The 27517-nt window shown below is 44.3% G+C and overlaps 1 protein-coding gene across 1 annotated transcript in view; it reads right to left on the reverse strand.

Moving 5' to 3' along the window:
* LOC135508795 (neural-cadherin-like) overlaps positions 1-27517 on the reverse strand; it is a 112174-nt gene that overhangs the window by 4063 nt on the left and 80594 nt on the right. Inside the window, exons 26-31 of the mRNA XM_064929011.1 lie at positions 23615-23738; positions 22882-23062; positions 20095-20261; positions 9998-10262; positions 9257-9446; positions 7936-8186 (exon numbers count right to left, since the gene is read on the reverse strand). Of these exons, the coding sequence (XP_064785083.1) occupies positions 7936-8186; positions 9257-9446; positions 9998-10262; positions 20095-20261; positions 22882-23062; positions 23615-23738 (1178 nt within the window). The remainder of the gene's footprint in view (positions 1-7935; positions 8187-9256; positions 9447-9997; positions 10263-20094; positions 20262-22881; positions 23063-23614; positions 23739-27517) is intronic.

Below are 27517 nucleotides of genomic sequence, written 5' to 3' on the forward strand. Positions count from 1 at the left end.
ACCAGCCTTTCTTTGTAAAAAAGCAACATTGGGAATGGTCAGGGTTTGTTGTCTTTCCATCACATTGCTAATCTGCATTTATCCAATCTTGTAAAGCAACGTACTAGAGATGCATTCTTCTGTTGTGTTTTCTATCCTATCAAAGATGATGCCCCTTAAAACACTCAACCCTGTTCACAGAACCTGCACTCCCTGGAACGTTGTGAGAGCGTTGTAGGAATGCTGCTGAAGCACTGACTTCAATCACATCTATTGTGTGTTGAAATATACAGTATGCTGCACTGACCTTTAAAGTTAATTCATCTCAACCAATATTTATTCTCCTGTCTGCCATCCCTCTTTGTCTCCCGCTTCGTTTCTCATTTCTTTATCTCTCTCATTTTCTCACTCATTCTTGTTTGACTATCTGTGTTTCTTTCCGCTCTCCTTGTCTCCGTACACTGCTTTAATCTCTCACACTAAAAGGTGATGCACCAGAACTGGCATCTTTTCTATTGTGCTTTGCTTGTGCAGTAGGTTTGGAAGCATCCGTTCATCAATTTAATAATTGAGGATTCTTTGATAAAGTGCATTGCGGTAATCACATTAGACTGAAGTAATGTTTTACTGAACCCATATCACACTCATCAAGGTCACTCAACTGAATATGTTTTCAAATCCACCATTTAAAAAACAAAAACAAATGTTGATTAGAAAAAGGCTCACTGCAAAAAGGTAAAAGGTCCAGCTAACCTTCCCCAGGCCTGCTCAGTGTGTGCTGGAGGTATATGTACTGTAGAGTTCTATTGATCAGCTAACCTTCCCCAGGCCTGCTCAGTGTGTGCTGGAGGTATATGTACTGTAGAGTTCTATTGATCAGCTAACCTTCCCCAGGCCTGCTCAGTGTGTGCTGGAGGTATATGTACTGTAGAGTTCTATTGATCAGCTAACCTTCCCCAGGCCTGCTCAGTGTGTGCTGGAGGTATATGTACTGTAGAGTTCTATTGATCAGCTAACCTTCCCCAGGCCTGCTCAGTATGTGCTGGAGGTATATGTACTGTAGAGTTCTATTGATCAGCTAACCTTCCCCAGGCCTGCTCAGTGTGTGCTGGAGGTATATGTACTGTAGAGTTCTATTGATCAGCTAACCTTCCCCTGGCCTGCTCAGTGTGTGCTGGAGGTATATGTACTGTAGAGTTCTATTGATCAGCTAACCTTCCCCAGGCCTGCTCAGTATGTGCTGGAGGTATATGTACTGTAGAGTTCTATTGATCAGCTAACCTTCCCCAGGCCTGCTCAGTGTGTGCTGGAGGTATATGTACTGTAGAGTTCTATTGATCAGCTAACCTTCCCCTGGCCTGCTCAGTGTGTGCTGGAGGTATATGTACTGTAGAGTTCTATTGATCAGCTAACCTTCCCCAGGCCTGCTCAGTGTGTGCTGGAGGTATATGTACTGTAGAGTTCTATTGATCAGCTATCCTTGCTCCATCCCCTCCACTGTGCTGTACAGATCCAGAGAAACACGCTGAGGAATCCAGATGAGCTACGATCGCAGCAGTACTCAGACCACAGTATTACCAGCAGTACTCAGACCTCCCCCTCAACCACAGTATTACCAGCAGTACTCAGACCTCCCCCTCAACCACAGTATTACCAGCAGTACTCAGACCTCCCCTCAACCACAGTATTACCAGCAGTACTCAGACCTCCCCCTCAACCACAGTATTACCAGCAGTACTCAGACCTCCCCCTCAACCACAGTATTACCAGCAGTACTCAGACCTCCCCCTCAACCACAGTATTACCAGCAGGACTCAGACCTCCCCCTCAACCACAGTATTACCAGCAGTACTCAGACCTCCCCTCAACCACAGTATTACCAGCAGTACTCAGACCTCCCCTCAACCACAGTATTACCAGCAGTACTCAGACCTCCCCTCAACCACAGTATTACCAGCAGTACTCAGACCTCCCCCTCAACCACAGTATTACCATCAGTACTCAGACCTCCCCTCAACCACAGTATTACCAGCAGTACTCAGACCTCCCCTCAACCACAGTATTACCAGCAGTACTCAGACCTCCCCCTCAACCACAGTATTACCAGCAGTACTCAGACCTCCCCTCAACCACAGTATTACCAGCAGTACTCAGACCTCCCCCTCAGCCACAGTATTACCAGCAGTACTCAGACCTCCCCTCAACCACAGTATTACCAGCAGTACTCAGACCTCCCCTCAACCACAGTATTACCAGCAGTACTCAGACCTCCCCCTCAACCACAGTATTACCAGCAGTACTCAGACCTCCCCCACAACCACAGTATTACCAGCAGTACTCAGACCTCCCCCTCAACCACAGTATTACCAGCAGTACTCAGACCTCCCCTCAACCACAGTATTACCAGCAGTACTCAGACCTCCCCTCAACCACAGTATTACCAGCAGTACTCAGACCTCCCCTCAACCACAGTATTACCAGCTCCACACTTCTATGTGCCAATCAGTCAACACACCCATCAGTGGGGCTTTACTACACACAGAGAGAAATGGATGCACACACACGTGCATACGCACACATACAGACTCCGATGAAAACACACACAGAGATGTGCAGTGGTTGTGTTGTGATATCTTGAAATATATCAATATAACTCAGGCTGGAGACCTTACACAGCTCCTATCCATCAATGCACATGCTGCTGCTTTGAGGTTATCCACCAGCCATGGTGGTCTTGGGATGTTCGGTTGAATGTTTACAGTAACATGAAGGGTATGACATGGATAAATCACAATGATGTACACATGAAACATTTATGCATGTTAATGCATGTGTCAGAAACTCAATGATATACAACATAGAAAATGGAGAGAAAATATACACTGCAAGGAGAAAAGAAGGACATAAATTGGAGACAGATGAGAGAATAGAAATGGTGTGAGAAGGATTTATTAGGGAAAGTATGTTCTAATACAAAAATACAGGCACTTTTACGACTATTTACATCCATTCCCATTCTATATGGAAAGGAAATTGAATATTTTCTTCTTCATTGAATATCAAATCCAACAACACAACAGTAAAAATGTAAATGTGATGGACAATAAAGCTTTTAAATTTTGAATTTCAAACCCATTTAACAGGCTTAATGAAGCATACTTATATTGCCCAAATGTGCTCGTCTCTGGTTCTGTCTGTAGCAAAAGTTGAACTCGGCAATCAGCCAGTCTGATGGGTTATGTCAATCTGAATTATGGATGATCACTTTTAATGGAGTTTGAGGCAGAGGAGCAGAGACAGAGAGTTCCAGTTTAATTTAGCAGCGTGACTTCACCCCGCCTTAGTGTGTGTTGTGTGTAATGTGTGTGCGGCTTCTCCCGGTGTCGCAGTCTGTCTGGGCCTATGAGGCGTGTTTGTCACTTGCAGGCACACGAACACATGCGCATGGATGCACACAGACACAACTCTGTCATCTCCACCAAGCCTTGTCTTCTCTCAGTTATGACATAAAGGGAGGAGGATGAGGTGGTCGCCATGACAACAACTTTAACAGTTCATGAAAGGACCTTCAACTGTGTTATCCTGTTAAAGACGGCCCCAATCTAAGAACTGTAGCCTGAGTCTTGTAAGAGACAGACAAGTGTTGCTCGCTACTGTACTGTATTTCCTGTTACAGAGACGGTTGGAGAAAAGTTCATATAAACTCTTGGCGACCTCTCATTTGATATATATTGAAGAAATAGGCTAATTCATCTGGAGATCAAAGGTTAGAGTGCAGCTTATAAATGCCAGGAACTAAAGTAACTGTAGCAACTAGGTACCTTACATGACAGCACCAGGCAGGTTCATTCACACATTCAACACATGTTCATAAATGATGCCAAGGCTTCCGTTTGTTATCTTTGTATTCATTATATCAAACACTGAAGTATCGTTTTATCGGTTTCTCTCAGGGAGCCAGCGTGTCAAAATAACTGATGTTGCAATTCACCAGCCAAATGCCCCAGGAAGGTGTTGGCTTGTTGAGTCAGTTATAGCGCTAGTAGAGACAGTGTATTGAATCGTCAGACCATTTTATAACCCTGTTGGTGACAGAGAGCCTCATAAACTGTATAGTCGTAGCTCCATGGAGAGATAGCCCTCTGTACTGGACACAAAACACAGCTTACTACGTGTCAGAAACAAAGGGGTTGTTCCATGAAATGAGTGTCTTTTGCATCCCTTTTATATATCAAACAGAAATTGTGCACAAATATTGAATTTTAAAGCCTGTTATATTAAATGAAATGCCCTTTAATGTAGACAACATAAATAATTAAATCAATCAGATTTTTTTATATGAGTAAAGGCTTGCTAAAATTCCCTTCATCAACCCTGTTTCACCATCATTGTAAAGCCCTAGTTATTTTGTTGCTTTGACAAAGTAATTTACGTAGATTATTATTTATTTCATGTGATTATTGATTCATTTACATCTCTCCCTCATTTTTGGGTCGGCCATGTTATGTGAACTGAATTCTTTTTTTATATATATGGTAAAACTGTTCATTTTTAAATATTTATTTCAAAAGAAACATTGAACATCTAATTGTCAAACCATAGTATAAAAGCAGGTGAACTGGTTCTACACTTTTTTAGTGGAAAACTGAGCTGGTCAGGCATAACACCTCAACCCCGTTACCCACGTAGACAGGCTAGAAATGTTTTAATAACAATGTCTTCTTTTTGTGAAGCTTGCATTCAATTGCCACTCCCTGTTGCACACAAGTTTCCATTCTGCCTGTAATAAGGGGATTTATGGTTGATTTACAAAGAAATCGTCAACACTGTTTCTGTCACGCCCTGGTCGAAGTTTATTGTGTTTGTCTACATTTATTTGGTTAGGCCAGGGTGTGACATGGGTTTTTTGTGGTGTGTTTTGTCTTGGGGGTGTCTAGCATAGTCTATGGCTGCCTGAGGCGGTTCTCAATCAGAGGCAGGTGATTATGGTTGTCTCTGATTGTGAACCATATTTAGGTAGCCATATTCTTTGAGTGTGTGGTGGGTGATTGTTCCTGTCTCTGTGTTTATGTTCACCAGATAGGCTGTATAGGTTTTCACGTTCGTTTATTGTTTTGTTTAGTTATTTCATGTCGAGTCATTTATTAAAGAACATGAATAACCACCACGATGCATTTTGGTCCGCTTCTCTTCCAACAGACGAAAGCCGTTACAGAATCACCCACCACAACAGGATCAAGCGGCGTGGTGACAGGCAGGGGCAGCAGGAGCAGTGAAAGGAGGAATGGACAAGGGAAGACGTTTTGGATGGCAAGGGTTGTTACACTTGGGAGGAGATACTGGCTGGAAGAGATCGCCTCCCATGGGAACAGGTGGAGGCACTTAGGAGAGCAGAGGCAGCCGGAGAGAGGAGCCGGCGATACGAGGGAACACGGTTGGCAAGGAAGCCCGAGAGTCAGCCCCAAACATTTCTTGGGGGGAGGCTCACTGGGAGTATGGCTACGCCAGGTAGGAGACCTGCGCAAACTTCCTGTGCTTACCGGGGGGCTAAAGAGACCGGGCAGGCACCGTGTTATGCTGTGGAGCGCACGGTGTCTCCAGTGCGGGTGCATAGCCCGGTGCGGTACATACCAGCTCCTCGTATTAGCCGGGCTAGAGTGGGCATCGAGCCAGGTAAGGTTGGGCAGGCTCGGTGCTCAAGAGCTCCAGTGTGCCTGCACGGTCCAGTCTATCCAGTGCCACCTCCACACACCAGTCCTCCGGTGGCAGCTCCCCGCACCAGGCTTCCTGTGCGTGTTCTCGGCCCAGTACCACCAGTGCCAGCACCACGCATCAGGCCTACAGTGCGCCTCGCCTGTTTAGCGCTGCCAGAGCCTTTCTCATCTACAGCGCTGCCGGAGTCTACCGCCTGTTTAGCGCTGCCAGAGCCTTTCTCCTCTCCTGCGCTGCTGGAGTCTCCCACCTGTTTAGCGCTGCCAGAGCCCTTCTCCTCTCCTGCGCTGCTGGAGTCTCCCGCCTGTTCAGCGCAGCCAGAGCTGCTAGTCTGCATGGAGCAGCCAGAACTGCCAGTCTGCATGGAGCAGCCAGAGCTGTCAGTCTGCATGGAGCAGCCAGAGCTGTCAGTCTGCATGGAGCAGCCAGAGCTGCCAGTCTGCAAGGAGCTGCCAGTCTGCAAGGAGCCGCCAGAGCTGCCAGTCTGCAAGAAGCCGCCAGAGCCGCCAGTCAGCATGGAGCAGCCAGATCCGTCAGTCTGCCAGGATCAGCCAGTCAGCCAGACTCTTCCAGATCCGCCAGTCAGACAGACTCTTCCAGATCCGCCAGTCAGACAGACTCTTCCAGATCCGCCAGTCAGACAGACTCTTCCAGATCCGCCAGTCAGACAGACTCTTCCAGATCTGCCAGTCAGCCAGACTCTTCCAGATCCGCCAGCCAGCCAGGATCTGCCGGATCCAACTACCTGCCTGAGCTGCCCCTCAGTCCCGAGCTGCCCCTCAGTCCCAAGCTGCCCCTCAGTCCAGTGGGGTTCTGGGTGAAGACTACTAGGCCATGGTCGGCGGGAAGGGTGGACTATCCTAGGACGCGAGGAGGAAGGACTAAGACAATGATAGAGTGGGGTCCACGTCCCGTGCCGGAGCCGCCACCATGGACAGACGCCCACCCGGACCCTCCCTATTGTTTTGATGTGCGTCCGGGAGTCCGCACCCTAGGGGGGGGGTTTCTGTCACGCCCTGGTCGAAGTTTGTGTTTGTCTACATTTATTTGGTTAGGCCAGGGAGTGACATGGGTTTTTTGTGGTGTGTTTTGTCTTGGGGGTGTCTAGCATAGTCTATGGCTGCCTGAGGCGGTTCTCAATCAGAGGCAGGTGATTATCATTGTCTCTGATTGGGAACCATATTTAGGCAGCCATATTCTTTGAGTGTTTGGTGGGTGATTGTTCCTATCTCTGTGTTTATGTTCACCAGATAGGCTGTATAGGTTTTCACGTTCGTTTATTGTTTTGTTTAGTTATTTCATGTCGAGTCATTTATTAAAGAACATGAATAACCACCACGATGCATTTTGGTCCGCTTCTCTTCCAACAGACGAAAGCCGTTACAGTTTCTTTATTTGGTGCTCTTGAGATTGGGAAAACATGTTTTTTTATGAAGAAAGAACTGCTCTTTGTAGCAGAATGATTTCACCCAATTTCAACAGAGTTTTTGTTTGACCAATTTAACCTTCTCAAAAGGCACTGAATTGGTGGAATGAGCCAGACATGGACACATTTAGGTTAAAGGAAGAATGGAGAAGAAAGTAATTGACAAAGAAATACGGAGGGAGAGATAAACAGACATAACGGAACTGGAATGACAAACGGACAGATAAAACGGTAAGACAAAGGAGGATGACAAATACAAGTCTGAATTTACATCACAAACATCAGGACAAAATAGATGTGAGGAGGGGATGACTGAAGGGCCCCCCAAACCTTTTGACCTGTGACCCAGTGAAAGCTTTCAGAGTTTTTTCTTGTGGCTCACAGTCGACAAAATCAATGTTTCTAGCCAGGACCTTTGCAGCCACCACTGACTGAGCCCACTCACAGACCCTGAGGCCCAAACTAACAAAACACTTAGGGCTCAATACCATCAAACCCACATTCCAGTGCAGTATCTCGTTTTCCCAAGGCGAAAATCAATCCCAGATGATTTGGGTACTGCAAGAATCTATTAACAGGTAGACACAATCTATTAACAGGTTGAAGCATTCAGTTCTCAGATCTAGAAATCTGTGTACCCAGTTTATAAATAAAGACACTGCATAAACGTTAATATGGTGTGTTCCATTGAATTCCAGCCTTGGGAACAACCAAAACCAGATTAAATCAGATTGAACTAGATGAAACCAGACGAGAGAGTGAGGATGAAAGATGGTATGGTCACCACAGGTAGTAGATGACATAGTCCATATAGCTACCTAGGAAGGCCAGGACACAGATACTGATGGCAAACGCAGAGCTGAGGCTCAGCATGTTGCTGTCGTCGTTGTGGTACAGTGCCAGAGAGACCTCACAGTGGAGCCCGCGATAGCCCTCCGAGCAGTGACACGAGTACTTGGAGGGGGAGTGGGCCACACAGGTGCCATGGCGACAGGGCCTGCTGGCGCACAGCGTGTAGACGCAGACCTTGCCCGAGGCATTCTTCTTCATCATGTGACCAGGGGGGCACCTGTGGAGATGCAAATGATGAAGAGGTTGTGGTGACTGATTAGGCTATCATTGGATTGAATTTTTGTATTTTTTTTATAAGGGAATAGCCAACCTGGCACTGTGAAAATCTATAGGTACACCCTAAGAAAAAAAAGGTGCTATGTAGAACCTAAAAGGATTCTTCAGCTGTCTCCATAGGATAAACATTTGAAGAACACTTTTTGGTTCCAGTTAGAACCATTTTGGGTTCTATGAAGAATCCTTTCCACAGAGAGTTCTACATGGAACCAAAAAAGGTAGGGACAGCTAAATTACCCTTTTGTCTAAGAGTGTATTGTTTCTGATAGCTATATCTGATACAATGTTGTCGTTTCAGAAATACAGTTGAAGTCGGCAGTTTCCATACACTTATAGGTCATTAAGCAAAGCACTCTCAGTAACAGTAGCCTTGTTGTTCCATGTCCTCATTTCTGTCAGTATATTTCCGCCGCTCCTGAAGATAGTCTCTCCAAGCTTAGTACCCTGTGTGGACATCCCATAGTGATGAAAGGCTTTTGGAGTAGTTTTACAAGCTCTGATCCCAGTCAGTACGACAGGAAACACTGGAGTCCTGGGGTGTTTAAAGACACTCTGCCGAAACACTCCCTGTCACTATGATTAGAACAGGGCTTTATTCAGCTCAGGTTGACACACGGCTAGGATTCTCAAAAGAGCTAGAGAGACAGAGAGAAAGAGAAGAGAGAAAGACAAAAGAAGATTGTCCCTGTCTGACCTGGCCAAGGTTGTAATGTTCAGGACAGGTCAAAACAGGCCATGCTATAGACTACTAAGCCTTGTCCAGTTGTTAAGCTGCTACATACCTAGTCCAGGTACAACTGACGTGTCTTTGTCTGGGGGGGATGTTTTCTGCTTGAAGAGAAGCTAGTGTCTCTTTGTTATACTGGGACAGTGAATGGCCAGTGTGGCATAATTCAAGGAGTTGTGGTCTATAACCAATGACCAGGCCTCAGAGTTCTTCCTGAGCATGTGTGATAGCCCAGTGATAGCCCAGAGTTTTCCTTACATGATTTCCTGCTGCCATTTATGTACCTGCACTCGTGTTTCCTCCAGAGGTCCATGCAGATGAAGGGGGGAGAGCACTGGTGTTTCCTGCAGGCATCTGAGGGGCAGCCTGGGGAGACCCCTTGAGAAGTGACCACCTGGAGCCCCTCAGACCCCACAGAGGGCTGCTTGGCAATGGGCATGGGCCGCCCGTTCAGCCTTAGGTCTCGCAGACATCCTGGAGGAAAAACACAGAGAGGGAAAGAGAGATAAGACAGCAATATAAGTGACATTCATACACACCAGGCCTAAGGCAAAAAGCATTTAAGTAAGTTTCATGAAGGGACAGAGACACATGAACACACAGGAATAGAAGAACACAGATACACACACACACACACACACACACACACACACACACACACACACACACACACACACACACACACACACACACACACACACACACACACACACACACAGCCCAGGGCTTAGCTGTCAGTGCAAGCCCTCTGTTTTGAAGGATATTTACTCCGTTCGTTTGGCTGATTAGCAGATGTTAATGCGAGTGTAGCGAAATGCTTGTGCTTCCAGTTCCGACAATGCAGTAATAACCAACAAGTAATCTAACTAACAATTCCAAAACTAATTTCTTATACACAGTGTAAGGGGATAAAGAATATGTACATAAATATATGAATGAGTGATGGTGCAGAGCAGCATAGGCAAGATACAGTAGATGGTATCGAGATACAGTAGATGGTATCGATGGCAGTACCAGTACCATACCTAGGAAGCTGCGGTTGTGTCCTGAAGGGAAGGAGTTTCCCAGCATCACCACTGATTGGTCGATGACTATCTCCTGACTCCGCCCAGGAGCGGCCGTAACCTCCCGCCTTCCACCGCCACCGTCCAATAGAAGGGTGAACTCTTTGCCATGACGATCAAGCTCCACCTCATGCCATTCTCCATTGTCAAGGCGATGGAAGGGCAGCGTGAGGTTGTAGGGTCTGTCACCCAGGTTGTAAAAGACAGCCAGTAGCCCCTGAAACATCTGAAATATGCAGAATATATCAATCAAATTAAATAATCCAAAATGGCTATAAAAATGACAGAGTTCGCCTTTAAAACTTGCAGTTCAAAAATGGCAATGTACAATTAAGAAGGCAATTTTCTATTTTCAATTCAATTAAACCCATTGTATTTGATCATGCTTTACAAAACTGCCACGGACATCAATTAATTTAGTCCAGAGGGAGAATATCACAGACAACAATTATCCACAGCAGCTAAGGCTAAGCAAACACACTGCGCTGGAAATAGGGCTGAGGGGGGCTGCAGCTGCTACAACTGCAGTTTGTACATGTCCGTCCCCTAATTGGAAACTGTGGAGCAGAGATAAATCAATACTGTGTTTTAATATTCGCAGCAATATAGCACAGCTTGTTTTAACTATAGCTCCCTCAGCATTGTCATCAGATCATAATGCCAACATTCTATCCCCCCCCTCCCCCCTCCCGGGCAGCCTAAGCAAACAAAAGACAATGAACTCAATCGATCCAACTTTGAACAGAATCCGACCATGCAAAAAGCTCACTGCAAAGGAAAAACGGACCATATTTTATTGAGTAAACCTTTCTATTTGACACCGGCTAGGAAAAGAAATAAAAGGCCTCTTAATAAGCAGGGTTATAAGCATTGATTTATACCTTTACACTAACACTCAACAAAATAAAGCAACCCTGTTGGCTTTAAAAACACGTTGAAGGATGCCATTATGTAAAGATAAAGACACATCAACAGGAAGTAGAAAATGAGACCTAAAACTCGACAGTCCCCGGTAACCTTGTTAACGTCTAGTTATTCATTCAGCATGAGCATCATCCTCCATTTCCACCCCTTCTTACCCATCAGAGCAAGCAGGCTGAGGTTCTGACAGACAGCCATGTAAATTGGTCTTGTTGTCAGGATCCACACTCAAGTGTCTATCAGAGAGCTCTGATGCTTTCCTAAACAAATGCTTCAGAGTATGCTGCTTTTGCCAGAAAACTAGCGTTTTTAAACAGTTTGCCGACTCAAAGATAAATACATTTTTGTCAAAATGTTATTATTGATATAGCCTTCTTCTGTTCAGTGATCTCTACCTATATAGTACTCTAAATACCCAAATTCATGTTGTTAAGTTCAAAAGAATACAAGACAAAAATTGCTGACTCCATTCAAACCAATTAGGGTTCGGAACTTTAAAGCCAATTATCTCAGAATCATTATTTTGCAGACAGAACCTTATAGTCCCAAGGTGTTGATATATGGGGCTGGTAGGCAGAGAAGGGTAGAGGGGGGTTGCTGCTACACTGACTCAGATATTCCAAGAGGAGCAATAGCAGTGAGACTGCATGTTGGTGCTCTCTCTGACACCAACAAGCTGTTGAAGATATATGTTTGTCACGAGGAAGCAATAGTAGGATAGAGCAGTGGAAACAGCTGACCTGTTTGGGTAGGTGTTCTTGCGTGACAGACGCTAGCCGAGCAGTCTCCTGCCAGGTGTTGTGGACACACTGTCACTCAGAGGCCAAAAGCTCCTACAACCATTGAACCCCAACATCCTATCTCCACAGAAATGGTATTCACACTCAGAAAATGTGATCTATTTTCCTGGCAAAGCCAGACAGAGAAGACCCTTATGAAGTAGCAGACACTAATTGAAAATGCCACTTCATGTTTTCAAGTTCAAACAGTACACAATTCGAGCAATCCACTGAAAATTCGAGCAATCCACTGAAAAAGCTCTCAATAATAGCTTGAAGGAGAAAAGACAGAATTGGCTCTTTCCATTGAAGACAGCTCTTACGTCCAACTAATAACAGCTACCCACTTTCCTATACCCTAATACTGAAGGAGAGATGTGCTTATCACGAGACAATAGACACTAGACACTGAAATAACCCTGAAAACTGTTCTGTAATGTTCCATAGGCACATCTCAAAACAACCCTAAGGCAATATAAGTATACTCCGAACATACATATATTACCCACCCTGTCTTCCAAGCCTGCTATTACTCACTCCATTGTTAAGAAGTCAAGCCTACGGTTGAAAGCCTACGGTTAAATTGGATGGAGTCTATCACAGTGCCATCCGTTTTGTCACCAACGCCCCATATACTACCCACCACTGCAAACTGTATGCTCTCGTTTGCTGGCCCTCGCTACCAATTTGTCGCCAAACCCACTGCCTCCAGGTCATCTATAAGTCTTTGCTTATAGAAAAAGCCTAGCCTTTCTCAGCTCACTGGTCACCATAGCAGCACCCACCCATAGCACATGTAGGTATATTTCACTGGTCACCCCCAAAGCCAATTCCTCCTTTGGCTGCCTTTCCTTCCAGTTCTCTGCTGTCAATGACTGGAACAAATTACAAAAATCACTGAAGCTGGAGACTCATATCTCCCTTAAAGCATCAGCAGTCAGAGCAGCTTACAGATCATTGCACCTGTACGTAGCTCATCTATAAATAGACCACCCAACTACCTCGTCCCCATGTTCTTATTTTTTTCTCCTTGCACCCCAGTATCTCTACTTGCATATTCATCTTCTGCACATCTATCACGCCAGTGTTTAATTGCTAAATTGTAATTACTTCGCCACTACGGCCTATTTATTGCCTTACCTCCCTAATCTTACCTCATTTGCACACACTGTATAAAGACTTTTCTATTGTGTTAGTGACTGTATGCTTGTTTATTCCATGTGTAACTCTGCGTTGTTGTTTGTGTCGCACTGCTTTGCTTTATCTTGGCCACGTCGCAGTTGTAAATGAGAACTTGTTCTCAACTGGCCTACCTGGTTAAATAAAGGTGAAATAATAAATAATTTAAAAAACCATACACATTGCAAATTGATAAATCATGTGACTTAACTGAATAAAAAGAACCTACACTATGAAACAAAGATAAATGACATAAAGAATGATAGAAAAACGCTTTGGAGCACCTTAAATGAAATGTTGGGCAAAAAGGCAAACTCAGCTCCATCATTCATTGAATCAGATGGCTCATTCATCACTAAACTACTTTAATTATTTTCTCATTGGCAAGATTAACATAGGCATGACATGCCAGCAACAAACGCTGACACTACACATCCAAGTATAACTTTCAAATTATGAAAGAACTGTAATTTTTCAATTCTGTAAAGAAGTGAAAAAAATATTGTTGTCTGTCAACAATGACAAGCCACCAGGGTCTGACAATTTGGATGGAAAATTACTGAGGGTAATAGCCGATGATATTGACACTCCTATTTGCCATGTCTTTAATTTAAGCCTCCGAGAAAGTGTGTGCCCTCAGGCCTGGAGAGAAACTAAATTAATTCTGCTACCCAAGAATAGTAAAGCCCCCGTTACTGGCTCAAATAGCCGACCAATCAGGCTGTTACCAACCCTTAGGAAACTAATTGAAAACATTTTTTTTTAGTTTTACCAGATACAGTGGCTTGCGAAAGTATTCACCCTGCTTGGCATTTTTCCTATTCTGTTGTCTTAAAACCTGGAATTAAAATTGATTTTTTTTTTTTGGGGGGGGGGGTTGTATCATTTCATTTACACACCATGCCTACCACTTTGAAGATGCAAAATATTTTTTAATGGTTAAACAAACAAGAAATAAAACAAAACAAATGGAAAACTTGAGTGTGCATAACTATTCACCTCCCGAAAGTCAATACTTTGTAGAGCCACCTTTTGCAGCAATTACAGCTGCACGTCTCTTGGGGTATGTCTCTGTAAGCTTGGCACATCTAGCCACTGGGATTTTTGCACATTCTTCAAGGCAAAACTGCTCCAGCTCCTTCGAGTTGGATGGGTTCTGCTGGTGTACAGCAATCTTTAAGTCATAGCACAGATTCTCAATTGGATTGAGGTCTGGGCTTTGACTAGGGCATTCCAAGACATTTAAATGTTTCCCCTTAAACCACTCGAGTGTTGCTTTAGCAATATGCTTAGGGTCATTGTCCTGCTGGAAGGTGAACCTCCATCCCCGTTTCAAATCTCTGGAAGACTGAAACAGGTTTCCCTCAAGAATTTCCCTGTATTTAGCACCATCCAACATTTCCTCAATTCTGACCAGTTTCCCAGTCCCTGCTGATTAAAAACATCCCCACAGCATGATGTTGCCACCACCATAATTTACTGTGGGGATGGTGTTGGGTTTGCACCATACATAGCGTTTTTCTTGACGGCCAAAAACCTCAATTTTAGTCTCATCTGACCAGAGTACCATCTTCCATATGTTTAGGGAGTCTCCCACATGCCTTTTGGCGAACACCAAATGTGTTTGCTAATTTCTTTCTTTAAGCAATGCACTTACACAAATTACGGATGACTGGCTGAGAGAAATTGATGATAAAACGATTGTGGGAGCTCTTTCGTTTGACTTCAGTGCAGCGTTTGACATTATCGATCATAGTCTGCTCTTGGAAAAACGTATGTGTTATAGCTTTGCACCCCCTGCTATATTGTGGATAAAGAGTTGCCTGTCTAATAGATCACAGAGGGTGTTCTTTAATGGAAGCCTCTCAAACATAATCCAGGTAGAATTAGGAATTCCCCAGGGCAGCTGTCTAGGCCCCTTTTTAAATCTTTACTAACGACATGCCACTTGCCTTGAGTAAAGTCTTTTATATATGTATATATTTAAATTTTATTTTCAATCTCTTTTCCATTTCAATTAAATTATACCTTCCGGTAACCTGCCTCACCCAGTGAGATACAGAACCACTATTGTTTTAAATTTTTAGACCTTTATAATAAGAACCACCTAGCCATCAGAAGCTAACCAGCTAATGAGCTACAAGCTATTTATTCATTGTTAGCCACTGCTAGCGGCCTTTACCTTCACAGATACCAGCCATTTTTTTGCCTGGATAATACTTGCCAGCCCACCAGTATCGGACTGTCTCTCTACTACAATGTAGCCCACCTCCCGGCCTACTCAGTTGTTCACCCGGACTCCACCCAAACACGGGTAGAACCCACTACTCCACCAGATCCTTGCCGTAAGCTCTGGACCTTGGCACCGGATCACCGCTGCTTCCGAGTGGCTTTAGTGGCTAACGCCCCTGCCCCGAAGCTATCACCAGTTCAGCCGTGAGCCAGGCTTATCTCCCGGCTAGCAAACTAAATTACTACAACTACAATACCTCTTTTGCCATCTGGCTTGGAACTTTTGTCGACATGGCGCCCCGCCGCACCACCACGACTGGTCTGCCGACAAATACTCCATCCACTGTACCTTCAACCGGCCTCCTGTCGGACGTCGGAGCAGACGCTTCTACTAGCCCCGGGCTACTAACTTTAAACTCTGTGTTGCCCGTGTGCTGGCGTAGTAGCGAGTACTTCCGTGGCTTCCCTGTTCCATCTATTGCTGCCCCCTATGATCACTTAGCTGATGCCTGCTGGACTGTCCATTAATCACGGTACTCCATTCTGTTTATTTTTTGTTTATCTGTCGGCCCCAGTCACGAACTCAGGCTCTGTGTGTAGTTAACCGACCCTCTCTGCCCAGTCATTGCCATTTTACCTGTTGTTGTTGTTTTAGCTAATCAGCTGTTGTCTCACCCGTTGTCTAAGTAGCTCTCCCAATCAACACCTGCGACTACTCTAGGCCTAGCTGTATGTCTCTCTCAAATGTCAATATGCCTTGTATATTGTTGTTTAGGTTAGTTATCATTGCTTTAGTTTACAATGGAGCCCCAAGTTCCACTCATCATACCTCTGATACCTCCTTTGTCTCTCCTCCTACACATGCGGTGACCTCACCCATTATAACCAGCATGTCCAGAGATACAACCTCTCATCATCAATCAGTGCCTGGGCTTACCTCTGCTGTACCCACACCCCACCATACCCCTGTCTGCACATTATGCCCTGAATCTATTCTACCACACCCAGAAATCTGCTCCTTTTATTCTTTGTCCCCAACGCTGTAGGCGACCAGTTTTGATAACCTTCCGCCGTACCCTCAGCCTACTCCTCTGTTCCTCGGGTGATGTGAAAGTAAACCCAGGCCCTGCGTGCCCCCAGGCACCCTCATTTGTTGACTTCTGTGATCAAAAAAGCCTTGTTTTCATTCATGTCAACATCAGAAGCCTCCTCCCTAAGTTTGTTTTACTCACTGTTTTAGCACATTCCGCCAACCCTGATGTCCTTGCCGTGTCTGAATCCTGGCTTAGGAAGGCCACAAAAAATTCTGAGATTTCCATACCCAACTACAATATTTTCCGTCAAGATAGAACTGCCAAAGGAGGAGGAGTTAACCTGCAAAGTGCTGTCATACTTTCCAGGTCTATACCCAAACAGTTCGACCTTCTAATCTTAAAAATTAATCTCTCCAGAAATAAGTCTATCACTGTTGTCGCCTGCTATTGACCCCCCTCTGCTCCCAGCTGTGCCCTCGACAACATTTGTGAATTGATTGCCCCCCATCTAGCCTCAGAGTTCGTTCTGTTAGGTGACCTAAACTGGAATATGCTTTTAACACCCCGGCAGTCCTACAATCTAAGCTAGATGCCGTCAATCTCACATAAATCATCAAGGAACCCACCAGGTACAACCCTAAATCCGTAAACATGGGCACCCTCATAGACATTATCCTGACCAACTTGGCCTCCAAATACACCTCCGCTGTTTTCAATCAGGATTTCAGCGATAACTGACTCATTGCCTGTATCCGCTATGGGTCCGCGGTCAAATGACCACCCCTCATTCCTCATCACTGTCAAACGATCCTGGAAGGATATTGACCTCATCCCGTCAGTCGAGGATGCCTGGTCATTCTTTAAAAGTAATTTCCTCACCATCTTGCATAAGCATGCCCCGTTCAAAAAAATGCAAAAAAATGCAGAACTAAGAACACTAAAATACAAACTACAACACAGAAACTGGGGAACGTAACAGAGAACAAGAGCACCTCCTCCCAGCTGCCCACTGCACTGAGGCTAGGTAACACGGTCACCACCGATAAATCCATGATAATCTAAAATTTCAATAAGCATTTCTTAACCTTTCTGCGCACGGAACCCGCTAGCGGGCTGAAATTCCACAACATACGGTGATCGCTACATAAATAGTCATATTAAACATTCATGAAAATACAAGTTTCTCACATGTATCGAAAGCCTAGAATCTTGCTAATCCAACTGCGTTTTCAGATTCAAAAAAGGATTTACTGCGAAAGAATACGATGCGATTGTCTGAGCATAGATCCCCATAAAAAACAACTATTTCAACCAGCACAGGCGCAACAAAATCACAAACTGCAATAAAATAAATAGTTTACTTTTGATGATCTTCACCTGTTTGCAATTCCAATGCTCATTGTTACACAATGAATGATCTTTTGTTTGATAACACAAAACACAAAACATTTTGTGAACCGCTTGTGTAGTGAATTCCGTCTCATTCCATTTGATGACGACACATTCCAGGTAAATCACCCACACAGAACGTGACTTTTCCAGTCATGTTTGGTTTCACTGCAATCAACTGGTTTGTTTGTAACACAATCAAACCTGATGGGTCATTTCGTGGGACGTATTGACTGAAAGAAACCGATTTGAAGACAACAAGTAATGACATCATTGTGCACCAATGATTTGCCCGCTGTTTCGTTGATTGACTGTCTTTTAATCCAATGACCACTGATCATCTTGAAATCTAGCTGGGTAGATAGCCAATGAGCTGAGCTAAACGGTAATACGCCATGTTTATGTGTTGCAAGACCAACCCATGTAGTAAGCTCCAGCGTAAAGAGAGTCATGCGCTATTGAATTTTCACACCGGAAGGAGAACACACAAATTACGCATTGCATTGTTTGGTGAACGCGCAGATTCAGCTGTTTATGTAGCAATCATTATGGCGACAAATCAAGTCTAGATATACAGATGTACACACAACTTTAGAAAAAATTGATGGGAAGGTGAGACAGAGATTGTTGTAAAGTTTACCTGGCCAAGGCTTTCGACTCTGTCAACCATATTCTTATCGGCAGACTCAATAGCCTTGGTTTTTCTGATGACTGCTTCACTAACTACTTTGTAGACAGAGTTCAGTGTGTCAAATCGGAGGGCATGTTGTCCGGACCTCTGGCAGTCTCTATGGGGGTACCACAGAGTTCAATTCTCGGGCCGACTCTTTTCTCTGTATATATCAATGATGTCGCTCTTGCTGCGGGCGATTCCCTGATCCACCTCTACGCAGACGACACCATTCTGTACACTTCTGGCCCTTCCTTGGACACTGTACTAACTAACCTCCAAACGAGCTTCAATGCCATACAACACTCTTTCCATGACCTCCAACTCCTCCTAAAACCCAATGCATGCTTTTCAACTGTTCGCTGCCCGCACCCGCCCACCCAACTAGCATCACCACCCTGGACGGTTCCGACCTAGAATATGTGGACAACTATAAATACCTAGGTGTCTGGTTAGACTGTAAACTCTCCCTCCAGACTCATATTAAACATCTCCAATCCAAAATCAATTCTAGAATCGGCTTTCTATTTCGCAACAAAGCCTTCTTCACTCACGCCGCCAAACTTATCCTGGTAAAACTGACTATCCTACCGATCCTCGACTTCGGTGATGTCATCTACAAAATAGCTTCCAATACTCTACTCAGCAAACTAGATGCAGTCTATCACAGTGCCATCCGTTTTGTTGCCAAATCACCTTATACCACCCACCACTGCGACCTGTATGCTCTAGTCGGCTGGCCCTCGCTACATATTCATCGCCATATTCAGGTTATCTATAAGTCTATACTAGGTAAAGCTCTCCCTTATCTCAGTTCACTGGTCACGATAACACCCAGCCGTAGCACACGTTCCAGCAGGTATATCTCACTGATCATCACCAAAGCCAACACCTCATTTGGCCGCCTTTCCTTCCAGTTCTCTGCTGCCAGTGACTGGAACGAATTGCAAAAAAAAAAATCGCTGAAGAGACTTATTTCCCTCACCAACTTTAAACATCAGCTATCTGAGCAGCTTACCGATTGCTGAAGCTATACATAGTCCATCTGTAAATTGCCCACCCAATCCACCTACCTCATCCCCATACTGTTTTTATTTTATTTACTTTTCTGCACACCAGTATCTCTACTTGCACATCATCATATGCTCATTTATCACTCCAGTGTTAATCTGCTAAATTGTAATTATTCGCTTTTATGGCCTATTTATTGCCTACCTCCTCATACCTTTTGCAAACACTGTATATAGACTTTTTTTTCTACTGTGTTATTGGCTTGTTTATTGTTTACTCCATGTGTAACTCTGTGTTGTTGTCTGTGTCACACTGCTTTGCTTTATCTTGGCCAGATCGCAGTTGTAAATGAGAACTTGTTCTCAACTAGCTTACCTGGTTAAATAAAGGTTAAATAAAAAAATAAAAAACACCATGCATACCCCACAAAAAACATGCCACCAAAGGTCTCTTCACATTCCCCAAGTCAAGAACAGACTATGGAAGTGCCACAGTATTACATAGAGCCATGACTACATGGATCTCTATTCCACATCAAGTAATTCAGGCAAGCAGTAGAATCAGATTTTTAAAAACCAAATAAAGTTACACCTGATGGAACAGCAGGGACTGTGAAGAGACACAGACAGGCACATGATAAGACACGCACTCTACACACACGTGCATATGGGTGTTGTATTGTAAATATGTTGTGGTGGAGTGGTGGCCTGAGGGAACACACTGAATGTGTTGGGTAAGGTGTTATGAAATGTAACGTCATGTAGTATTTTAAACTGTCTTATGTTGAAGGACCCTTGGCAGCAGCTAATGTGGATCCATAACAAATACAAATACAAGACTCACCTCCAGACGTAAGTATTCATTCTGCTCCTGCGAGAGGAGGCTGAGGAGGACACCGCTGGGGGTGTGGGTTCGCACCTGGAGCTGAAAGCTGGAGTGACGAGCGGGGAGTGACCAGCCCACCTGGTACTGGACATGGCTCCTCCCATTGAAGGAAAACTCTGGAACTTCTGTCAGTTGAATAGAGATACCATGAGGGATTCAAATACAACATACAATTAATTAATTACACTGTACCCACTAATGTATGCACTCAGTAGACAATACGAGACAATTCACATGTGAAAGGAGCCAGACACAGTCATCTTACGTGTGAGTCATGCATGTAAAGCCTTCAGACAATTTTACATTCCAAAAGATAAGATAATATAAAAATAGTTACATCTTGAAGCTAACAAGAGCTCGAAACCTTCAGAGCTACAGTTGAAGTCGAAGTTTCACATACACCTTAGGCAAATACCATTAACCTCTGTGATTCACAATTCCTGACATTTAATCCTAGTCAAAATTCCCTGTCTTAGGTCAGTTAGGATCGCCACTTTATTTTAAGAATGTGAAATGTTAGAATAATAGTAGAGAGAATGATTTATTTAAGCTTTTATTTCTTTCAGCACATTCCCATTGGGAAGTTTACATACAGAAGTTTACATACACTCAATCAGCATTTGGTAGCATTGCTTTTAAATTGTTTAACTTGGGTCATACGTTTCGGGTAGCCTTCCTCAAGCTTCCCACAATAAGTTGGGTGAATTTTGGCCCATTACTCCTCATGACCATTTATCAATCCAGTGTTAATCTGCAATATTGTAATTATTCGCCTACCTCCTCATGCCTTTTGCACACATTGTATATAGACTCCCCTTTTTTTCTACTGTGTTATTGACTTGTTAATTGTTTACTCCATGTGTAACTCTGTGTTGTCTGTTCACACTGCTATGCTTTATCTTGGCCAGGTCGCAGTTGTAAATGAGAACTTGTTCTCAACTAGCCTACCTGGTTAAATAAAGGTGAAATAAAAAAATAAAATAGAGCTGGTGTAACTGAGTCAGGTTTGTAGGCCTCATTGCTCGCACACGCTTTTTCAGTTCTGCCCACAAATGTTCTATCGGATTGAGGTCAGGACTTTGTGATGGCCACTCCAATATCTTGACTTTGCTGTCCTTAAGCCATTTTGCCTCAACATTGGAAGTATGCTTGGGATCATTGTCCATTTGGAAGATCCATTTGCAACCAAGCTTTAACTTCCTGACTGATGTCTTGAGATGTTGCTTCAATATATCCACATCATTTTCTTTCCTCATGATGCCATCTATTTTGTGAAGTGCACCAGTCCCTCCTGCAGCAAAGCACCCCCACAACATGATGCTGCCACCCCTGTGCTTTACGGTTGGGATGGTGTTCTTCGGCTTGCAACCCTCCCCCTTTTTCCTCCAAAGATAACAATGGTCATTATGGCCAAACAGTTCTATTTTTGTTTCATCAGACCAGAGGACATTTCTCCCTAATGTACAATCTTTGTCCCCATGTGCAGTTGTAAACCGTAGTCTGGCTTTTTTTATGGCGGTTTTGGAGCAGTGGCTTCTTCCTTGCTGAGCATCCTTTCAGGTTATGTCAACATAGGACTCGTTTTACTGCGGATATAGATACTTTTGTACACGTTTCCCTCCAGCATCTTCACAATGTCCTTTGCTGTCATTCTGGGATTTATTTGCACCAAAGTACGTTCATCTCTAGGAGAAAGAACACATCTCCTTCCTGAGCGGTATGATAGCAGCGTGGTCCCATGGTGTTTATACTCGTTCATCTGTACGTGGTACCTTCAGGCATTTGGAAATTGCTCCCAAGTTTGAACCAGACTTGTGGAGGTCTACAATTTGTTTTCTGAGGGCTTGGCTGATTTTTTTTTGATTTTCCCATGATGTCAAGCAAAGAGACACTGAGTTTGAAGGTAGGCCTTCCACAGGTACACCTCCAATTGACTCGAATTATGTCAATTAAGGGCCTCCCAGATGGCGCAGTGGTCTAGAGCACTGCATCGCAGCACTAGCTGTGCCACCAGAGACACTTGGTTCGGCTCTGTGGCAGCCGGCCGCGACCGGGAGGTCCGTGGGGCGACGCACAATTGGCCTAGCGTTGTCCGGGTTAGGGAGGGTTTGGCCGGTAGGGATATCCTTGTCTCATCACGCACCAGCGACTCCTGTGGCGGGCCGGGCGCAGTGCGCGCTAACCAAGGTCGCCAGGTGCAAGGTGTTTCCTCCGACACATTGGTGAGGCTGGCTTCCGGGTTGGATGCGCGCTGTGTTAAGAAGCATTGCGGCTTGGTTGGGTTGTGTTTCGGAGGACGCATGACTTTCGACCTTCATCTCTCCCGAGCCCGTACGGGAGTTGTAGTGATGAGACAAAATAGTAACTACTAATAATTGGATACTACGAAATTGGGGAGAAAAAGGGGTACATTTAAAAATATATATATATATATTTTTTAATCTGGAATTTTCAAAGCTGTTTAAAGGCACAGTCAACTTAGTGTATGTAAACCTCTGACCCACTGGAATTGTGATAGTGAATTATAAGTGAAATAATTTATCTGTAAACAATTATTAGAAAAATGACTTGTGTCATGCACACACTAGATGTCCTAACTGGCTTAAGTGTATGTAAACATCCGACTTCAACTGTATGTCGTTTAGATCATATTAGGACTCTGCTATGCAATGCAGTCCACTCCACCTCATGATACCCAGAAACAACACCTGTTATAATCTGACTGTTAATTCTCTAAAGACATACCATCTTCACAGTGGATCCCTGTGTACCCGGGCCCACACTGGCAGCTGAAGGAGTCCCACTGCCCATTACAGTGCCCCCTGGCGCCACAGACTGGTACACCCATGTTCATACAGTTCCCATCAGTCAGAGAGCAGCCTGGGGCAGTGCTGGAGGATGCCGAGGGAGAGCCAAGGTCATAGAGCTGGAGCAGAGGGAAGAGCGAGAGGGGGGGGGGGCAATGAGGGAAGGCGAGAGAGATATGTGGAGGGAGAGAGAGGAAGAGAGAGGAAGAGAAAAAAATACAAATTGAGGGCGAGAGAGAGAAAAGAATAAGGGAGAGAGAGATGGCATGATATTTTAGGTGTATCTTCAATAATGCACAATACATCCTTTTCTGAAGCCTAAAGTAGAGAGGTGCAAAGATCATGGGCATAAATGAGAGAAAGAACTTGAAGGAGAATATATTGCACCAGTACATGTAACCTGTCTGATAGCACTGATATAGTCTGACTAAAGTGGAATGTGATGACAGAGACATCAGCATTCAGAAGATACTCCCAGTTTAGCCTTGAGCTCACATTTACATTCCTCTTGAACTCCCGTTTTTAAAAACATCTTCCAGCGAGACAACCAAACAGACCAAGGTGTGAGAAAATAAATAAAACTGCAATGTTTAGAGCCAAGATGGAGTTAGAGAGGTAGACTATTTTCTTGTTAGGGTGTTAGAGCAGAGCTGTAGACTTTTGTGTCTTACCTTACTGTCCACAACCAGGTTGCGCAGACAACCATTGAAGTGCTTTTGCTGTAGCTGGGGATACTCATAGGACATGTTCTCGTTGACCCCACCTAGCTGCAACACCTGACTCACATTCAGGTACCTGTGGAGGACACATTTCACTGTCAATGTCTGACCATTCCATCCGTCCATCCAGCTATCTATCCTTCAAGTTTAAGTTTGTTTATTCGCAATATACATATGATATACACTCACCTGCATATTTATTTGGACAGTGAAGCTAAAATGTTTTTTTTAGGCTCTATACTCAGCATTTTGGATTTTGAGATCAAATGTTTCATATGAGGCGAAAGTACAGAATGTCACTTTTTGTTTAAGGGTATTTTCATACATATCTGTTTTACCGTTTACAAATTAATGCACTTTATGTTCTTGTCCCCATATTTGAAGGTGCCATAAGTATTCGGACAAATGAACTTACAGTACCAGTCAAAAGTTTGGACACACCTACTCATCAAGACATCAAAACTATGAAATAACACACATGGAATCATGTAATAACACAAAGAGTGTTAAACAAATCAAAATATATTTTATATTTGAGATTCTTCAAAGTAGCCACCCTTTGCACACTCTTGGCATTCTCTCAACCAGCTTCATGAGGTAGTCACCTAGAATGCATTTTAATTAACAGGTGTGCCTTGTTAAAGGTTCATTTGTGGAATTTCTTTCCTTCTTAATGCGCTTGAGCCAATCAGTTGTGTTGTGACAATGTAGGGGCGGTATACAGAAGATAGCCCTATTTGGTAAAACACCAAGTCCATATTATGGCAAGAACAGCTCAAATAAGCAAAGAGAAATGACAGTCCATCATTACTTTAAGACATGAAGGTCGGTCAATCCAGAAAATGTCAATAAATTTGAAACTTTCTTCAAGTGCAGTCGCAAAAACCATCAAGCCCCGTGATGAAACTGGCTCTCACGAGGACCGCCACAGGAAAGGAAGATGCAGAGTTACCTCTGCTGCAGAGGATAAGTGCATTAGAGTTAACTTCATCTCAGATTGCAGCCCAAATAAATGCTTCACAGAATTCAAGCAACAGAAACATCTCAACATCAACTGTTCAGAGGAGACTGTGTGAATCAAATCAAATTTTATTTGTCACATACACATGGTTAGCAGATGTTAATGCGAGTGTAGCAAAATGCTTCTGCTTCCAGTTCCGACAATGCAGTAATAACCAACAAGTAATCTAACTAACAATTCCAAAACTAATATCTTATACAGTGTAAGGGGATAAAGAATATGTACATAAAGATATGAATGAGTGATGGTGCAGAGCAGCATAGGCAAGATACAGTAGATGGTATCGAGTACAGTATATATATATATATATATATATATATATATATATATATATATATATATATATGAGATGAGTATGTAAACAAAGTGGCATAGTTAAAGTGACTAGTGATACATGTATTACATAAGGATGCAGTAGATGATAGAGTACAGTATATACGTATACATATGAGATGAATAATGTAGGGTATGTAAACATTATATTAGGTAGCATTGTTTAAAGTGGCTAGTGATATATTTTACATCCTTTCCCATCAATTCCCATTATTTAAGTGGCTGGAGTTGAGTCAGTGTGTTGGCTGCAGCCACTCAATGTTAGTGGTTGCTGTTTAACAGTCTGATGGCCTTGAGATTGAAGCTGTTTTTCAGTCTCTCGGTCCCAGCTTTGATGCACCTGTACTGACCTCGCCTTCTGGATGATAGCGGGGTGAACAGGCAGTGGCTCGGGTGGGTGTTGTCCTTGATGATCTTTATGGCCTTCCAGTAACATCGGGTGGTGTAGGTGTCCTGGAGGGCAGGTAGTTTGCCCCCGGTGATGCGTTGTGCAGACCTCACTACCCTCTGGAGAGCCTTACGGTTGTGGGCGGAGCAGTTGCCGTACCAGGCGGTGATACAGCCCGCCAGGATGCTCTCGATTGTGCATCTGTAGAAGTTTGTGAGTGTTTTTGGTGACAAGCCGAATTTCTTCAGCCTCCTGAGGTTGAAGAGGCGCTGCTGCGCCTTCTTCACGATGCTGTCTGTGTGAGTGGACCAATTTAGTTTGTCTGTGATGTGTATGCCGAGGAACTTAAAACTTACTACCCTCTCCACTACTGTTCCATCGATGTGGATAGGGGAGTGTTCCCTCTGCTGTTTCCTGAAGTCCACAATCATCTCCTTACTTTTGTTGACGTTGAGTGTGAGGTTATTGTCCTGACACCACACTCCGAGGGCCCTCACTACCTCCCTGTAAGCCGTCTCGTCGTTGTTGGTAATCAAGCCTACCACTGTTGTGTCGTCCGGAAACTTGATGATTGAGTTGGAGGCATGCGTTGCCGCGCAGTCGTGGGTGAACAGGGAGTACAGGAGAGGGCTCAGAACGCACCCTTGTGGGGCCCCAGTGTTGAGGATCAGCGGGGTGGAGATGTTGTTGCCTACCCTCACCACCTGGGGGCGGCCCGTCAGGAAGTCCAGTACCCAGTTGCACAGGGCGGGGTCGAGACCCAGGGTCTCGAGCTTGATGACGAGCTTGGAGGGTACTATGGTGTTAAATGCCGAGCTGTAGTCGATGAACAGCATTCTCACATAGGTATTCCTCTTGTCCAGATGAGTTAGGGCAGTGTGCAGTGTGGTTGAGATTGCGTCGTCTGTGGACCTATTTGGGCGGTAAGCAAATTGGAGTGGGTCTAGGGTGTCAGGTAGGGTGGAGGTGATATGGTCCTTGACTTGTCTCTCAAAGCACTTCATGATGACGGAAGTGAGTGCTACGGGGCGGTAGTCGTTTAGCTCAGTTACCTTAGCTTTCTTGGGAACAGGAACAATGGTGGCCCTCTTGAAGCATGTGGGAACAGCAGACTGGTATAGGGATTGATTGAATATGTCCGTAAACACACCAGCCAGCTGGTCTGCGCATGCTCTGAGGGCGCGGCTGTGGATGCCGTCTGGGCCTGCAGCCTTGCAAGGGTTAACATGTTTAAATGTTTTACTCACCTCGGCTGCAGTGAAGGAGAGACCGCATGTTTCCGTTGCAGGCCATGTCAGTGGCACTGTATTGTCCTCAAAGTGGGCAAAAAAGTTATTTAGTCTGCCTGGGAGCAAGACATCCTGGTCCGTGACTGAGCTGGATTTCATCTTGTAGTCCGTGATTGACTGTAAACCCTGACACATACCTCTTGTGTCTGAGCCATTGAATTGAGATTCTACTTTGTCTCTATACTGACGCTTAGCTTGTTTGATAGCCTTACGGAGGGAATAGCTGCACTGTTTGTATTCGGTCATGTTACCAGTCACCTTGCTCTGATTAAAAGCAGTGTTTTGCGCTTTCAGTTTCATGCGAATGCTGCCATCAATCCACGGTTTCTGGTTAGGGAATGTTTTAATCGTTGCTATGGGAACGACATCTTCAACGCACGTTCTAATGAACTCGCACACCGAATCAGCGTATTCGTCAATGTTGTTGCCTGACGCAATACGAAACAAGAATCAGGCTTTTATGGTAGAATTGCTGCAAAGAAACCACTACTAAAGGACACCAATAATAAGAAGAGACTTGCTTGGGATAACAAACACAAGCAATGAACATTAGACTGGTGGAAAACTGTAATTTGGTCTGATGAGTCCAAATTTTAGATTTTTGGTTCCAACCGCTGTGTCTTTGTGAGACGCAGAGCAGGTGAATGGATGATATCTGAATGTGTGGTTCCCACTGTGAAGCATGGAGGAGGAGGTGTGATGGTGTGGGGTGCTTTGCTGGTGACACCGTCTGTGATTTATTTTGAGTTCAAGGCACATTTAACCAGCATGGAAACCGCTGCATTCTGCAGTGATACACCATCCCATCTGGTTTGCGCTTAGTA

This window comes from Oncorhynchus masou, chromosome 22, assembly GCF_036934945.1.
Source record: "Oncorhynchus masou masou isolate Uvic2021 chromosome 22, UVic_Omas_1.1, whole genome shotgun sequence".
Lineage (NCBI taxonomy): Eukaryota > Metazoa > Chordata > Actinopteri > Salmoniformes > Salmonidae > Oncorhynchus > Oncorhynchus masou.